This window comes from Labeo rohita, chromosome 16, assembly GCF_022985175.1.
Source record: "Labeo rohita strain BAU-BD-2019 chromosome 16, IGBB_LRoh.1.0, whole genome shotgun sequence".
NCBI lineage: Eukaryota > Metazoa > Chordata > Actinopteri > Cypriniformes > Cyprinidae > Labeo > Labeo rohita.
Window position 1 is genome coordinate 27,243,992 of NC_066884.1, and position 18,926 is coordinate 27,262,917.

At 34.6% G+C, this 18,926-nt stretch overlaps 1 protein-coding gene across 1 annotated transcript in view; it reads right to left on the reverse strand.

Annotated features, from left to right (window-relative positions):
- Positions 1-18,926, reverse strand: part of iffo1b (intermediate filament family orphan 1b) — a 28,346-nt gene that overhangs the window by 2,032 nt on the left and 7,388 nt on the right. The window contains exons 2-9 of the mRNA XM_051132147.1: positions 16,811-16,871; positions 13,749-13,844; positions 12,252-12,392; positions 9,218-9,405; positions 8,998-9,118; positions 8,518-8,562; positions 4,666-4,755; positions 4,201-4,331 (exon numbers count right to left, since the gene is read on the reverse strand). Coding sequence (XP_050988104.1) covers positions 4,201-4,331; positions 4,666-4,755; positions 8,518-8,562; positions 8,998-9,118; positions 9,218-9,405; positions 12,252-12,392; positions 13,749-13,844; positions 16,811-16,871 — 873 coding nt within the window. The remainder of the gene's footprint in view (positions 1-4,200; positions 4,332-4,665; positions 4,756-8,517; positions 8,563-8,997; positions 9,119-9,217; positions 9,406-12,251; positions 12,393-13,748; positions 13,845-16,810; positions 16,872-18,926) is intronic.

Here is an 18,926-nt window from a genome sequence, read left to right on the forward strand (position 1 = left end):
TTTCATTTTGGAAAAAAAGGGGGGTTTTATCCCTTGGTTATGAAACCCTGCTCAGTTTCAGTGGTGCTGAGACCAAACAGGGCGCCAGAGGTATTGAGTGCGAAACAATACAATGCTAGAATCAAACAATTAGAGTTATTTAGTGACAGAACGTCAATCACAAAATGCCGTACAGAAACAGAAAATTCTGCCATTAATTACTCCCCCTCATGTCGTTTCAAACCTGGACGGCCTTCGTTCATCTTCAGAACACAAATGAAAAAGTTTTTGATGAATCCCAGAGCTTTCTGACCTTGCACAGACAGCAATGCTACTGAAAGTGAAGGATGGCTAGGGCTTTTTATTATAACATCCGCAGGGCAAATACTATAATAAGAAACCATAGCCATCTTCTCAATTTGTGTTTTACTCTTCTTCCATCAGGCCGTAGATACAAACAGTTACCCCATAAAAAAGTTTTTTACCCTCTGCCATTAGAAAGCTAATTTTACAGAAACCGTTGAGTGTGTAATTTAAAAGTTATATTGTTTCGTTGGTGCTACTACCTCATAGGTAATATACGTGTAGGCCTGCTGATGTACATTAGGTGCAGAATGTGTCTCATGTGCAGTGACTCTGTTTTTGTGGTGTAAATGTGTGTATATTTGAATTTGTTGGAAATATGTGTGTATCATTTGTATTTGAGGGGAAATGTGTGTATTATGTGTACTACAGCTCGGGTACAGTCTGTGAAAACAAATTTTCTCTTTCTGAGGACAATAAAGAATGAATCTGAAACGTAGTATGGAGTAGGGATGTCACAATACTCAATATAATATTGAACCGTTCGGTACGACATCCACGGTTCAATACGTGCTTGTGAATTGCGGTTTTTCGGTTTTGCATTTAAATAATTTCCTTGTTTTATTTTATTGCGAAATTTAAGATGAGATGAGGAAACACCTCCCACTTTATATGTGAAAAAAAAAGCAACACTTCCAGAGCATCTTCCCTTCTAATGAAATGCTATGATAAGCCTTTCTAAACCTGTTTCCCAACAAAAGAGAACATTAAAACTTATTTTTACTTCACAGCATCAGTCGGATGTTTGAAATAACTTCCTTTTGTGATCTAATGTGGCTTCTAATCATAGAATGATGCAGACAATATATTCTATACTGTATGTCGATTAGCAATGGCCTACAAATATACTTACAAACATATTATTGCAGACGAGTGTTTATTGTCCTTACATTTCATCATTCAAAACGTTTAACGTTATATCTTGTTTTTATTCAGTTACAGCAATAGTGATGCCTTTGTCCATATTAGAGATTTCCTGGCTGGAACATCATCAGTGTTATCTCTTTGTGGATTTTCTGCATGAGGGCGCCCTCTGGCATCCAGTATGAATGAAACCCATCCTATTTTGTATAAAAATCTGAAAAATAATACCTCTCTCAAAAGAAATATTAAGCAGACATATAATAATCCACGCTTTTGTGTACAGAGGTTTACAGGAGTATTTAGTTGGTAATTAATGCAAAAAAAAAAAAAAAAAAAAAACACTCTGATGTGGCAAGCTATCAGAACCAAACCAAACCGCAAACTGTGGTTAAAAACCGAGGTATGTATTAAACCGTGGACTAACTGTATGGAGTATGGACGTCAAAGACTGACACAGAAGAGAAGAAATTGTTGAATAAATTTGTTTTTTTTTTCTTTGTACTCTTGTAGCGTCATAACATCACGGTTAAACCACTGATGTCACATAGACTATTTTAATAATGTTCTTACTACCTTTCTGGGCTTTGAAAGTGGTAGTTGTGTTGCTGTCTATGCAGGTCCAGAAAACTCTTAGATTTCATCAAAAATATCTTAATTTGTGTTCTGAAAAAGAAGGAAGGTCTTACGGGTTTGGAACAACATTAATATTACAACAGTAATTACTGACAGAATTTTCATTTTTGGGTGAGCTATACCTTTAAGGCCTATTCACACCAAGAACAGTAACTGTAAAGATAACTAAAGATATTTATATTCCCATCCACACCTACGGATGATCATATTCTGTTTATGTTTATGTCTATGTCATTTGCTGCTTTAAATGTCCAAGGTCTTTAAAGCAGGATGGATTCTGATTGGCTGTCAGTGTTTTAATTGTTTATCAGCTGAAAGGAATTTCAATATTGTTCATTTGTAGCATTAGTGTTACAGTTATGGTGTGAACTTTGCTATTCTTTTATATTTAGAATGATTATCAGGGCTCCAGACTGCAACTAAAACGGTCGCATTTGCGACCAAAAATATTAATTTGCGAGTTTTTTTTTTGCTGAGGTCGCCACTGATGACAATATATATTTACACTTAAAAATGTTCAAGTAATGCCTTTTTCCTGATTGTTTTGCAGTCACATCTTTTGTATGTTCATGTATTAAACTGACATGATGTGCATCAAGTTTTAGTGGAAAAAGACTCCAGTTGTGCAGCATGAGAGAGAAAATGACAGAGGCACGCAAAGTAGTGTCCATCTTGTGCACAACTTAGACAAACTAAAAGAGGTAAAGCTGTCAGCTGTGTGGATACTGGCAATAATGTTAACAATTCTCGTTTATAAATGATACTATGGCTTCTTGTAATCAAGATCTTAATCTAAATGCTGTGTTCTGTTAATGTGTGAACTTCATATTAGCCTATTTGTTGCACACTTGCCATAATAATCGCAAAAAGCTTTGTGCTTTGTTACTTTTTAATAAACAAAGTATCAGCTTTAAAATTATGGCAAATTCGTAACAAAATCAAACAATAAATACGGTTTTGGTGCTCTTTAATGTGGCAGGCACGATCGCTTTGGTGCCTTCGTTCAAGTGGCAAGTGAACCCAATATATCTTTCTTTTTACTACCATAGTACGAAATGATAATGAATTAACATCAAAAGTTGGGCTACTTTATAAGAAAGCCTACAGTACAACTTACTGAAATGTCTCATGTAATCACTCGTTCTGTCAAACTGTGGAAAACGTGTAAAGGTGTACACTACTGTGATATTGATACAGATTCTGTGTAATAAACAATTCTTTCTAACTGTATATTTCAAGCTGGAAAAGACATTTAATCTCCACTTTAAAGTAAACCTTATTTCCCAGGTCACCTACAAGATGGATTAAAATGCTAAGAAAATCAAGAAAAGGTTAGACATAAACACATGACAGTATGACTGAAATGTTAAAATGTGAAAAACACGTTTGTTCTGTGGCACCTACAAAAATTATTCGGCGCCTAAGTTTTTTTCTTATAGGAGCCAATGGCTCCTTACTCGATGTTTTTGTCTGGAGCCCTGATTATAATACTGTATTTTTATTGTTATCGCTATAGTTATTGTCCATGGTGTGAATGGGCCTTTAGAATAAATATTCATGAGTTTTGTCCAAACAAACTTTCAGATGTTGTTTGGTTTCAGCATTTAAGTGGAAACATTCAAAGATTTTTAACTGGAGTGCTATACATTTCATAGTAATTAAAGGGATAGTTCAGCCAAAAATGAAATTTCTATCTGCTTAAAAACTTTATAAACTGTAATCTCTAGCTTCCACTAACTGTCGTACTCGTGTTCATGAGAGAGTGGTGTTCCAGTGGATGACGTAGGATGTAGGCGCAGCCTAAGCTCGAGTGAGAAGATGCTAGTCTCACGAGAAGTTTTGTTTACAGCAAAGGAAAACCAGTCTCCTCTTTGCTTATATCAAAATCCTCCAACATTTATTTACAAATCCTTGTTTTGTACTAATAATTCGAGACTGGTGTTTTGTTTTGCTCTCTCCTCACATGCTACGCCTATGTCCTACGTCATCTGCTGGAACGCCACTCTCTCGTGAACAAGATTAAAGTTAATAAAGTTTTAAATGTGGAAATTTTTATAATACAAACACATCAATTCACTTCAGAAGGCCTTTATTAACCCCCTGGAGCCATGTGGACTTTTTTATGATGGATGGATGCACTTTATTGGACTTCAAAATCTCAACACCCATTCACTGGCATTATAAAGCTTGGAAGAGCCAGAACAGTTTAAATATAATTCTGACTGTATTCGTCTGAAAGAAGAAAGCCACATACACCTATGATGGCTTGACGCTGAATAATTCATGTGGTAACTTTCATTTTTGGATAAACTATCCCTTTAAGAGTCAAAACCCTATGTCTGTTTGTGGATATTTGCATACTTGTTTCCGCTCTGAGTGATGAGTCTCCTGCAGGTTTCCATCTGCACATCAAGTCCTCTCTTCATACTGCACATCTCCATGTACTCATGAAGATGACGGTTCATGTCCGACTTTGCTGTGGCCAGTTCAAGCTATAGGGAAACAGACTGCATAAGACTGGGCTTGTATGCTTACATTTACATGTACATTTATACACGTTGCATCCAGTATAAATTACAAGAAAGGAGGAATACAATAACATTTTACATATAAAAATATATGACTTATGGCTGTATGAAGGAGATAAAGTACTGTATAGTCAGTCATTATCACAAAATCATCCCTGACAGGATGTTTTTACAAAACCTCAGAAGGGACTATTTTGTGATAATGATCAGCTGACTGTACATTATCTTGCTTAAATATAGTATTGCAATCAACAGGATGAATAAAGCATGAATGTAAAGTAAAATGTAAACCTCTCACCTCTATCTGGTCTATAGTCTCCTGATATTCCTTCTCCCTGGACTTAAAAAGACATTCAGTGTCCTTAATCACCTTTTCCAAGCACTCCTCCTGCTCAGACAGATAGAGAGAGAGAGAGAAAGGCCACAAACACATTATCTCATGCTGAAGCATAAGCACTCACCAGCAGATGAGATTTTACCAGAGGGAAAATAAAATACTAGATTAACGACCCCGCTGATGGAAAACTCTAAACACTTTGAATCCTTTGAGCTTTCCATGAAACGCAACACATTTCCAGCCAACATCGCATTAACTAATGTCAGTAATGTTTAGTATTGAACCGCCCCCCCAGCAAACTGGACTGAGTACCCTGACCTAAATATGAGCAGTGTGTGTGTGTGTGTGTGCTTGCATGCGTCCTATGAGTGAACCCCATGACTGGATGATCAGTGGAAACCTATTCTCCTCTGGACACTCTGAGCGAGCATGTGAATCTGAGCTTCATCCTATGTCAAATTTTATGAAGCTGCCACTGTCTGACTTCTGTTAGAGCTTTTTCATGAAAAAGAAAGAAGAACAGAGAGGAAGAGAGGGAGAGAGTGCTTGAGAAAAAAAAAATGTGATGTGGTGAATGTTACAGGGTCATTCTATAATTGTGGGTACATCTCATGACCGTGAAATATATTTTTTATATATTTTCATCAGTATAAAGCCCTGATGCTTAATTTTAAACAGAGAATAGAAAAAAAAATATAGAAAGAAACTACACGCTACATAAAGTTTTTTTTTTTGTTGCTATTTCGAAATACAATAATTTAATTATTAGTATTATTAATTTATTTTATTATTTTCTTTTCTTTTCTTTCTTTTGTGAAGGCTTTATTCTAGGGGTCGACCGATATATTGTTTTTCAGGGCTGATGCTGACTATTACAGATCAAGTAGACCGATAACCGATATTTTGAACCGATATATATGTCTGGTGTAAAAATAAAATTAATGTTAAGAATAACAAGGGCTCTGACAAAAACTTTCTTTAAATGCTTTTAAATAATTTTATCTGCAAATGGGTTTTGTGGGCCAATGGGCCAGTGCCAATTATATTAGACACATTACCATTTTTATTTCACATTCAAAGGGGTTAGCCAATCATAACAGAGAGAAAGATGAAAAAGGAAAGCAAAATGCAAGTTATTTTTAAAGTAGAGAGAAACTACACTATATAACTTTTTATATGAATACAACAAAATGTTAGGTTAATGCTTAAAAGTGTCAGACCCCTTGGACCGTTCTGTGTTGGTTTTGCCCTTGTCACACCCCCGTTGGACTATTATGTTAGTTTCTCCCTTGTGTCCATATATGGTTTTTCCTGTTCCTTTTCTTGTTTAGTCATTATTGGTTAATCACCCACACCTGTCCTTGTATCGTTAGCACCCCTTTATAAGATGTATTCAATTCAGTGTTTGTCGTCGGACCTTGTTGTAAGTTTGGTGTGTGTTGTCCTGCTGTTCCTGTTTACCCTTGTTGTGGATTATATTAAAGACTGTTAATTATATTTTGTCTTCGTTTGTCTCGACACAACCGTGACAAAAACATGTAACATTGTATAAAAAAGCTTAATAAGCTATTAAGTTTATTTTTTATTTTCACAAAGGTTTTTATAGACTTCATAAAATTGGGTTAGATTTCTGTCAAAAGGCGTATTTAATTTTGCTTCTCAATTTTACTTGTGATATATATATATATATATATATTTATATTTATATATATATGATACTCATATTGAAAAACAAGACATGCATAAATGAATTTAGATTAATTAGATGATTATTAAAAAGTAAACATCAACAAAATTCAAGAATATTTAGTAGGTTCACCAATAAGATTCTCAGATTATAATCAAAAGTATTGAAGATCCATTGTATGAAGTATGCTCTTCTATGATTTTGATTGCACATTTTTAAAAATATAAAGCAGAATTTTTTTATTGTACCTACTGTACTTTTACTGTATATTTAAAACAATGCACTAACTCTTTTGTCTTTAAATACAAAAATTCAGTCATTAGTATTTTTATTTATTTTTTTTTTTATTTTATGATTTTATTTATTTATTTATTTATTTATGTATTTTTGTCATGATGCCATTCTACTAGGAGTCAACTGATATGTGTTTTTCAGGGCATATGCTGATACCGATTATTACAGATTAAATAGACCGATAAACAATATTTTGAACTGATATATATATATATGTCTAGTGTAACAATTAAAATTAATATCAAAAATAAGAATAGCAAGGGCTCTGGCAAACACTTTTTAAAATGCTTTTTAATTATTTCATCGGCAAATCAGTTTAAAAAAAAAAAAAACAATACGATAACCATAAAAGTGCTTATAGGGGTGCTATTATGCTTTTTCACATTTTGAATTTTAGTCAGTGTGTGGTGTGTATCTTTGGGCATAAAAAAGATCTACAAAGTTACAAATCTACAGTGTAGGGACGAGGTGGGGAATTAGACAAACTTTAGTGATGCAGCTTCAGTGAGCCGCAGCGTGGCGGGTATAAACACAAGCATTGACTACAGTGGCCGCTTCAGAGCAGTAACACGCCGCAGACATGTGCAGAACAGGGGTCGAAACACATGCCGAAGCCGTGATCTACTCCGGTTGCTGCGTCGGAGCCGTAACATGGCGTGTGCAGTGTGTGGTAACAGATTTATTCATCATACAGTGTAGATAGCTTCATTTTTAACGCGAATGTTTTTTAAAATGCATAAACTTGCACTAGAATAGGCTAGGCTGATCAGTGATTATGTTTTTTGATAATGTTATGCTATGTTATATCTTATGCTGGAGCTGGTTTCGGGCGATGGAACTAGGTATGTAAAATAATTAAATAAATTAGCACAATAATATCAATAGTATCTGCGATCTCACAGGCTGAGGATGGGACTCAACATTACTGTAGCGTGTTATTTACTCACGCTCCGTGCATCCTAGGTGTATATGACTTTCAGACGAATGCAATCGGAGTCTAATAAAGTGCATCCATCCATAATAAAAAGTGTCTCAAACAGCTCCCGGGGGTCTCCTGTAGCGAATCGATGCATTTTTGTAAGAAAAATATCTATATTTAAAACGTAAGATTCACTATTAATCTAGCTTGCGCTAACTGCTTTGACAAGGGGCGTGGCAGTACTGAAACACCGCCAGGCTGGGGAGAAAGGTATTGTAATAATGTAAATTATGTGAAAAATAATGTGTTTTTCGAACCACCAAACATGAGAGCATGTTCTAGTACACCCCCAAAACAAAATCAAGACTTAGAAAAAGATAATAGGACCCCTTTAATATTGGTGCCAATAATCGGCCAGGGGTTTGTTTCCCAAAAGCATTGTTAACTATGATCATAAGTTCCATTGAACTCTATTGGTAACGACAAACTTGTGACCATAGTTGTTTTTGGGAAATGTACACCAGGCCGATAATCAGTCGACCCCTACTTTGTACTAAAGGCTGTTATTGAAAAATGGGCCAGTGCCAATAATATTGGACCCGTTAGCACTTTTATTTCACATTCAACGAGATTAGTCAATCATAATAGAGCTCATTAGAGCAACTTTACATAGAAGTGTTAAAGTTGCTTAGCAAAAACAGCATGTTTAATTTTTAGTACTGGAAAACGTTCATAAAAAAGCTCAATTATGTCACATTTTAGTGCCTAACATTGTGAGTGGGACAAAAAGATTAAACGTGACCTATTCAGTGAAAACAAGCAGAGACAATGGTAGCTTTAGCAAGATTAGCCTTACAGAGTGCAAGAGGTTCTTTCAGAAAGGCGATTTGGAAAACAAAAACGTGATACTTACTTTGTCTGGAGCTGACGTTTGCGTACGAAGCGTTGATATTGATCCCTAAAGATACAGGGGACTTTACCGATTTTGTCCATGACATTTCTTTCGATAATGAAATTTAACCAAAGTGTCCTATGGAGACTCCTATATTTGTTGGTGTGTCCCAAAACACAACAGTTGTAATGCCTCTTTGATGCTGACGTTGTATATCTCCAGCAGCTACATTAAGAAAACAGTAATGGCGGACTCCTGCTTCTCACTCACAGCCACACAACTGTGTTCAAACACCTAGTGATTTTTGCATAATAGGTTCCTATTTAAAAAATTAATTCTACAATATGGACACTTGAATTCTTAGAGGGTTTTTAATCGTGGGAGATGTTTTATGTGTACAGAAACATGTAAACTAAAAAAGGGGAAGTATTAAGAAATAACAAGAGCAGTATTTCAACCACAAAGAGCAACCACATATGAACCAGAATGAAGTGCACTAACCTCCCCCTGATTGGTGTCTGCTGTTAAAGTGCATCCTGGGAAATCCTCCCACAGAAGGAGCGTTTCCTCTGTCTCTTCCCATGCCAGAGAGTCACAGTCATCCTCAAACTCACACTCACGCCTGGCAAAGACACGGTTAAATCATTACATTAGTTATTAACAGGCTGCAAAAAGAACATTTAGGAACCACAGCTCTGAACAAGTATTTTTAATTGCTCACAGTTGGGTCAACATTCTCTGCATCTCTTCATTGATTTGCAGGGTTGAAGGGGTGCACACTTCATCCTCTCGCGCACCACCTCCATCACTCTCAGACGTGCTGACTGGCTCATCTGTCTCGCTGCCATTGGCAGGTTGTGAGGCTTGTTTACGGGCACGAGAGGTGATGGCATTCTGAGGGCTGGGAACCTGAGATGGCAAGAGAAAGAGAGGGTTAAGCCATTTCATAGCTTTAACATTTTTGACCTAACGTAGCACTGAAACAAACATACAAAAAGATTTATAGGTTGGACCGCTCCCCTCTTCCACCCATAATGCAATACACATCAGTTCTCTGTGCCTCAGACACTACAGCAGGCGTCAGCAGAAACTGCAGCAGCTGAGTCAGTGGGGGCTGGAGTGTCGTATGAATTACAAGGGTGCAAGATTACACAAGAGATGACATTTACTGCAGAAATTTATTTTGGTTTGCTTTCCAGTAAAAGGATTGAAACCGAAAACTATACATTTACTTGAGAAGCATCAGGCATTAAATTGTTCTTGTATTAAGTATGAACCTCCTTAAATTTCATTAGATTGTTCTGAAAACAAGTCAATTTTTGTTTTTACTGTGCTTTTCACAGTACACATTGTTTAAAGCAGCTTTATGGAACATAACATCAGTGTTTATAATATCTTGATATTTTCATGTCTTAGATATTTAGCAAATTAGAGTTGGGTGATAATATACTCACATTTCTCAACATACTAATATATTCAAATTTATTTACAGAGCTAAAAAAACAATTTGCTAAGAAAATGGGGTAAAAAAAAATTAATTTAAGACATTTTATGAACTGTCCTTAAGGTTTTTTGCATTTATTTCAAACACAGAGAAGGAATATAAGAATATAATGCTTTGTTGTACAGTTCAGAATATGTAAAATACGTGCCTTGCGAAAGTATTCATACCATTTGTTTTTTTCATGTTTTATTATGTTCCAGCTTTATGTTAAACTGCTTTAAATTACTTTTTTCCCACATCAATTTAAACTCCATACACCATAATGACAAAGCAAAAAACTTTGCAAATGTATTAAACATAAAACACTGAAATAAGTACATTGCATAAGTATTCATACCCTTAACTCAGTACTTAGTTGAAGCATCATCACAGCCCTCAAGTCATTTTTGATATGATGCAACAAGCTTTGCACATCTGCATTTGGCAATTATCTGCCATTCTTCACCTCACCTTTTCACCTCTCAAGCTCTGTCAGCTTGCAGACATTTTCAGGTTTCTCCAGACATATCTGATTGCGTTCAAGCCCAGGCTGTTGTTGGCACTGTTGTTGGGTTTTCATTAAGATTATCTCAATATTTTGCTGAATGACATGTACATGAGATTGTAAGCTTTTCTTAAACTGTTTTTTCAAATCTGATTGGCTAATCACAATGTTGTTCCAGGGTCCCCAGGAACATGTCAGTCTCTGCCATTCTCAGTCCCCAAATTCTACAATATGGACACTTCAACTCTTAAAATAGTTTTAAATCGTGGAAAATTTTTCATGTGTACAAAAACATGTTAACTAAAAGAGAAAGTAGCAAGAAATAACAAGAGCAGTATTTCAACCACAAATAGCAACCACATATGAACCAGAATGAAGACCCAGACCCACAGCATGAGGATGATACCATCACACTTTACTTTTGGGATGCTACTCAGAAGGTGATGAGCGGTATCTAATTTCCTCCAAACATGATGCTTGGAATTAAGGTTCATCAGACCAGAGAGTCTTGTTTCTCACAGTCTGAGGGTCCTGTAGGTGCTTTTTTTGCAAATTCCAAGTGGGTTTCATGTGTCTTCGCTGAAGAGAGGACTGAGTTTGGCCACAACGCCATAAAGACCAGAGCTCGACAGGCAGTTCTTTTGACCTCAGGGATATGCATTATCAGCTATAAAACCATTTCTGAGAGGTGTGTGCATTTCCAAATCATACTCATTCAAATGAATTTGCCACAGTTTAACTTCACTCAAAGTGTAGTAACATCTATAAATGATATGAATGCTCCTGAGCTAAATTTCAAGTGTCCCAAAAAAGGGTATGAATACTTATGCAATGGAATCATTTCAGTTTTTTTTATTTCTAATAAATTTGCAAAGTTGTTATAAACCTGTTTTGTGCTTTGTCATTTTGGTGTATGGAGTGTAGATTGATGGGAAACAAAGTCATTTAAAGCAGTTTAACATAAGGCTGCAACATAACAAAACGTGAAAAAAATGATGGGGTATGAATGCTTTCGCAAGACACTGAATGTAAAAATATCAATAAAAACATCATCAGTTTGAAAATCTTTCAGTATTACAAACAGTATTACAGTTCAGTATTACAAAAGGTTATTTTTCTGAGTTATTCTTTTCTTGTTAATATATAAAACTGTACCAAAATAATTAAAATAGTATTTCGTTTTGGATTTTGAAAAGAATGTAAAATATCAAAGGTTCAAAATTTTGGGTTTGAAAAAAATGTAATTTCTATTTTAAAATTGGTCCACAATGAAAAAGAATTTATCCCAACCAGTATATATAATTTTGTAAATTATGTCATTTTGTTAGAAATTACATTTATAAGATAATGTCCCAATGCTGTGCTATAACATTTAATGTTTAAGCCAATTTGATTTACATGGAGGATTGGATCTGGCATTAAAGGTACTTCTTATAAAATTGTTATTAAAATGTTTGTCAAAAAAGAAGAGACCATTTACAAAAAAAAAAAAAATGTAGCCTTGTATTATTCATAGTGGTTTCTGAATTTAATAGTCATTTTGTATTCTCAAAGCCTAGCATAACCTCGTCTTTCATATATCAAGATATTTTGCTCCTTAATCTTCTTTTTTTTTTTAAATAGAAAAGAAAAAAGAAAACACCCAACAAAAAAAATCAGTGTTCAGGCAAAGATCTGCAACAGAGATTAAATATGTAGCGTAACAATAACAATTTTAGAATTTCAGAAAAAGAGGAAGTGCAGATGTGTGAGTATGTGAATGAATACCTTAAAGATCTTGATTGGATCTTCACAGTTTCTTTGTTGGGCGACATCACACAGGCGAGCCGTGATGTCAATGCGTCTGCAGATGTCCATGTCCACTTTCATGGCCTTCTCCTGGATCTTACTGTCCAGCTCTGACAGGTTCTGTACGTGAGCAGATTTGTGTGGGTTTATGTGTGTCATTTGATGCAAGAGTAATAAGATAACTAATAACTAATTTCTAAGTATTCTGTTTACTATTCACGGCACTGAGGTTTCAGATGATGTGAAACTGAAACCGCAGTGGCACGTCTATTGTGGCACACAATGAGGCAAACTGTGATGTCTGTGCCCTTCCTTGGATTTGCAGTGAACAACATGTGTTTTAAACTCACAAAACAAGCTATTTTTATCTCTTTGAACTCTGTGATAAATCACTTCTGGGAAAAGTATTTGATACAAAGACGGGTAATGTCTCATTTTCAGATAATAAATTCCATGAAACGCATTCAAAAGATTTAAATAAAGTGCTAACTGCGGAAAGTATAGAGGTGGGAAAGTTTAAGTGTACTCGGCACATGTATTTGCGTGTGAGCATTTATGTGAACAAACACACAAAGAATGAACACTCATTCATTTCTCTAGAAAATGTGACAACTGTGTCTGCTTTCAAAAATGTGAGCGCTATGAGTACAGCTGCAATGAAAGCACATATTGTTCATGAGCTCACCAGAAACAAACCCCTGAGTGTGTGTGATTTGTTGATTTAAACTTTTAACATGAGCAATGCAATGAAATCAAATGGCTGCCATTAAAACAGCTTAGACCATCATGAATTCCTGAACTACTTCATGCTGGTTTGCGCTGGTTAGAGCTGGTCAACCAATGTGATCTTGACAGCCATTACCTAGTACACAGACTAGATTTATTACATAAATAATGAATACGTAATTGCAGTTTTAATTGCAGTTAAATGAAAATGTACTTAAATGAATTAACATTAATGTTAAATGCAATTAGCTTTCGAGTGCTTTTTGACTCACCTAAATAGGACTCTAAATAGAATTTCATAATCATTTCTATATTTCAATGTCACTTCTATTGAAAATTTTATGTCATGTATTTAAATATATTTGCAGTTACGTTTTTGTGATGCTAAAGTTGAAATTTAATACACTTAATAATATATTAAAGAGATAGTTCCTCCCAAAATTATGCTGGTAACCAAACAGTTGATGGTAGCCACTGAAAAATATGAAAAGTGATGAAAGTGTACCCTTAAGTACATTTAAGTGGCCTTTTATTTAATTTATATTAAATTATCTGCAAGTACAGGTTTTTAAAAACATAGATTTGAAGTGCACTTCAAGTACATATTCAATACAACATGAGGTTCATGATTACATGATGGTGAGTAAATTATATATTATATTTTAATTTTGGATGATAACTTATTGTCCTGTGTTGTAGCCCTGGCTGTGTTTGTGTTTACTGAGATTATGTTTTGCTTCTCACACTTACATTGCTCATGAGTCCTTTAAAGAGCACAAGTTCAGCTTTCAGCTGTTGCACCTTGAGGGCCAACTCATCCTGACACACTTCGCTCTCCTGTAGGTCCTACACACATACACAAATGCATAGTCATAATTATTATTAAATGAACAATTATATTTCTGTACAAACACATTTTCATGGATAAAATCACTCTTCACTGTTCTTGAAAATGACACTTCATGTTCTTAAAAACCCATATACTTAAAAATCCCAACCTAACTCTTTCCTTCATACTAGTATGTCAGCAAACCTACTGCACATAAAGCAAAAACATACATAATTACATACTGAAACTTAAAATGAAGTTACTTTAGAAAAACTTTTGAAGAACATTTTGAACAAAGAGAAAGCACCTGAATTTCTATCATGACAACTCTCTGAAGATTTTAGCATTGTAATGGATATGACAATGGTAATGTATTTGGTCTTGGGTGAAATAGATCTGCTACGCTGCTGCATTGCTGCTACTGTTGGTTATTGCTGTTGTGGATTATTGCTGCTGCTGCTGCAAAGACAGGAACTTGCTCCTGCAAATACATATGCCGATGTGCCGCTGTGAGTATTTACTGGTGCAGCGCAAGTAGCATATATAATAACCCGTAGCAGATCTATACAGGTGGAGCTGGGGAGGTGGAGGGTTTCAGAGGAACTCTGAAAGCATGCAGCAAAATGCTGTGGTGAATGCTATCCAGCCATTTAAATGTAAAGCAGCAAACTCATGTATGTATGCAACATGAACCAGTCAGCTAGTGCCAAATAGTTTAATGCTATGAATGTTATCAGTTTCCATTAATAACCTATCAGCATGCGCCATCTACAGTTTCATGACAGAACTTGGCATTAGAATTGTCAATGCAGCTCTAATTGAGACCAAGACTTGGTTTAATCTTTGACTTGAAGCTAAGATTAACATTAGATTTTAGATATTGAAAGTAACGCTGAGATAAACAAAAAACTTCTCAATTAAACAATAATATATTTATATTAGGTGGCCTTAACTACTATCAAAAAATAAGTACAATGTAGTTATTGAGGTCATTATGTATTGCAAAACACTTTTGCTTCTATTGCGGTGGGATATTTGTAAGGTTAGGGACAAGTTTGGTGGTGTGGGTAGGTTTAAGGGTAGGTTAAGGTGTAAGTGATAGGTTAATTTAATTGATTACAGATGTAATTACATATAGGTATTTTTAAAAATATAAGTACAATGTACAAACATGTATGTATATAATAAGTGCACTGTACCATATGATTCATTTAAATGTAATTAGATAGTAGTTAAGGCCACCTAATATAAAGTGGGACCAAAACTGTTACTGCAGTTTTGCCATTAAACGTCTATATGCTGACAGTTTCAATCTTTGAATACTCAAAGGTTTCCCTGAATCCCAGTTCATCCAAGTGACATTTGATCCCAGATGAAAAAACACATTCCTTAAGTCTCAAGCTGAAATGAATGACCTGAGGGTTGAACAGTTTCAGAAAGAGTTTCTTATATGAGCTAAAGCTTAAACCAAAACAGCCAACATAATTTCCTTGTGTTTACACTAGCGATGTGCATCTCCATAATGTATCTCCGATGCAATATGCATCTTGATGCACAGCCACCGATGCGATGCAATAAAGATACATATGAAGCAGCTGCCGATGTGATGTGATACATTCACCTTTATTACGATGTAGTGCGATCCAATTTCGATTCGATTCAGTGCAATATGATGTAATGGAATAAAAAATATAATGCTATGCAATTTAATATGACACTATGGAACGTGACTCTCAGGACAAGCCTTGGTCTCTGTAGTGTTGTGAAACGTCATATCCACATAGCAGCAGTGGTGATGAGAAAACGTGCTTGAGAAACCAGGAGAAATCAATATAAAATATTGGTCACAAATTATTGGTCATTTTCTAAATAAGTATAGAGCATCTACACTGTAAAAAACAAATTGCTGCGTCAACTTAAAATAATTTGTTACCTGGCTGCCTTAAAATTTTAAGTTTAGTCAACTCAAAAAAAGTTTATTCAGCTTGAAATATTAAATTATACTAAGTGACAACTTAGATATTTGGGTTGATTCAACTTAAAATTTTAAGGCAGCTAGGTTACTTACCTATCTGTTAAGTTTAACAAATAAATCTAAGTTGTTACTTAGTACAACTTAACATTTCAAGTTGACCAAACTTATTTGAGTTGACTGAACTTAACATTTTAAGGCAGCAGGGTAACAAATTATTTTAAGCTGACTCAACAAATTGTGTTTTTTTTTTTTTTTTTTACAGTGTACTAATAATTATATATAAATAAACAATGTTACAAAAAATATGTTACAGTGATGCATTGCAATACAAATGCCAATCCGATATCCAATGCACACCAATATCCGATGCACACTTTTTTAAACCGATGCATCGCATCGTATTGTATCGTTAACTTTTATGCCAATGCACCAATGTGAATCAGTAAATCTTACCATCCCTAGTTTACACAGGCTCAGTCCCCAGTGTTTTACACTACTGATCAAAAGAAATGTATACTTTTATTCAGCAAGGAATTTAGAAATTAAACTGATTTTTAATTTAAATAATTAACAATTTAATTAAAAAGAATGAAATATTTTTATCACCAAATCAGCATATTAGTATGATTTCTGAAGTATCATGTGACACTAAATACTAAATAAGTCATGGCTGCTGAAAATTCAGCTTGGTCACAGGAATAAAATATGTTTTAATTAAAATAGAAAAGAGTTATTTTAAACTGTAAAAAATATTTTACAGTATTACTTTTTTAATGTGTTTTCATGAAATAAACATAGTCTTTGTGAGCATAACAGACTCATTTCAAACAAAAATAAAATTCTTACCAACCCCAAACTTTTAAATGGGCAAATATGACTTTGTTTAACATGATTCTAGTCAAATTAAAACCGAAATTAAATTAAAAAGCTGTGTTGTAGGCACAATTAATATAAACAGTGCATGGGTAAAAAGGAAAGAGCTGGTTTTCTAAAAAAGGTGTTCCTTACTTCCTGAAGATCATTCATTCTTTGTTCCATGTCCATCCTCATGGTGTATTCCTCTTCCCATCTGAGAAAAGAAAACCAGAATATCAGAACCAACAGTATAGTTTGTGTCCCAAAAACAGGAACTTTAAATGAGTGTGTGCGACGAACAACCGTATAAGTCCAAAAAAACAAAAAATGAGATAACCATGTGACATTAATTGTGTGTGTGAACTTTGTATACAGAAACAGTTTGGGGACATTTTCGCGCGACCAAGAGTCCGCATTTTAAACGTTAAAATAGCGTCACGCGAAAAAAACCGTTTATGTCCACAAAGAAGAATGGAGATGCCGCTTGCTGTCATGTCCGCTTCGGACATTAAAAGGCAAAACCTCGGCAAAAAAAGAGAGCCGACATGACCAAATGGAAGGACAGAGTAAGGAAGGCTTTGAGGGATGCTGGAAAACCATATTTGACTCGAAGAGGAGAACAAAAACCAGGGAAAAATCCACCCAAACTGCTGAGTGGAAGAACCGTATATGTGATGTGATCTCTCTCTCTCTCTGAACGCGCTAAACACCGCATAAACAGTTAACCTATCAAAATAAACCACATACCATATATAATAAAGCTGTATTCTTTCATATTTCCCGCCAGTCCTGTATAAAGTACGGCAAGCAGAGTTTATTTGTTTATATATTTATTTATATCGTGAGATGGCGGAGCGCGAGAACAGTTTGAAGTAGTATATACACAGGTGCGCTGCGCCAGCTTTTCTAAATAAACGACAAGGTGCACTATTGGAGCTATCTAAACACAAGAAGTGATCAAAGATATCCTATCTGACTAACTTGTTACAGTTATATTTGCGTGTAGCCTAGCCTACTGGGCGTCTACTATAGATCAGTCATGAATAGGTCGAAATGAAAGTTGAGAAAATTATGATATATCTTGTATACCTTATGATATGTTGAATAATATTTAGCTATGATGTATGTCTGCATTGTATTTATTTATTTATTTATTTATTTATTTATTTATTGTTTTTTGTTAATAATTCATTGTTATTGCCTGTACTGTAAGAATGTCTATGTATTATACATTGTTCATACTGTATTTTCTGTTTTTAAATAATTATAATAATAATAATAATAATAAACTAGAAAGAAATGCTTAATATTAACCTGAAGTTTCTGTTACTGTATCAAAACTAAGATAAAGGAATCAGATCTTTAGTGGTTTAAAGTGATATGATGAACTGGAGTTATACTGTTATTCCACACTAACTGGACATATACCGTTCTTCCACATTTCAGAAATATAAATCACAATAACTTTTGATTTTTAATACTGACACTGAAAAATGTTATCTCCTTAGAATTGAGAAGCTTTTGTTGTCTATTTTCAAGTAAAATAAAAATATATAGTATAATGTTCACAATCCAAATGAAAAAAATCTTATTACTCAAAATTTGAAAATATGGACTTGTATGGTTCTTCGTCTCAAGGCCTCAAATGTAATCAATTTAACCAGCTAAAAATTTGTTTAAAAGTGGTCAGAACGTCTTGTGCGATATTTAAAGCTTTCAGAAGACACAGATTACTGTTACCTGAGAAATCAACTAAAATTTAAAGCCATTATTCAATGAAAACACTGCAATCCTAGCTGTCTTTCGTGCATTCAAAAGACGCTAAATCAAATCAAATCAAATCAAATTTCAGTGAAAGATTCATTTACAATCTGAGTCAGCATGTTTCTCACACAACACACGACTTGAAATATAGTTCACAAGTCACATGGATCGCCTTTCTGATGCTTTTAGGGTAAATTTACATCATTTCTGACTGTAAAACCTGCCTCACTGTAATTGTATGGAAAAGTGCAGCCAGTACATTCTTCAAAATCCCTTCTTTCATGTTCCACATAAGAAAACAAAAACTCATAAGAAACATGACAAGTTTATTTTTCGCGCAAACTAATCTATTCATGCTGTATAAAATCAATATCAATTTTGTGAGATCTTGTGAAGCAGGAACAAGCAACTGCAAAACACCTATTGCTCCTGTTACAGAAGAAAATAGTGATCTCCATGTGTAAGTGTTTTTGTTTCTCTAAGTATGCTAGCTCAATTTAAGTGC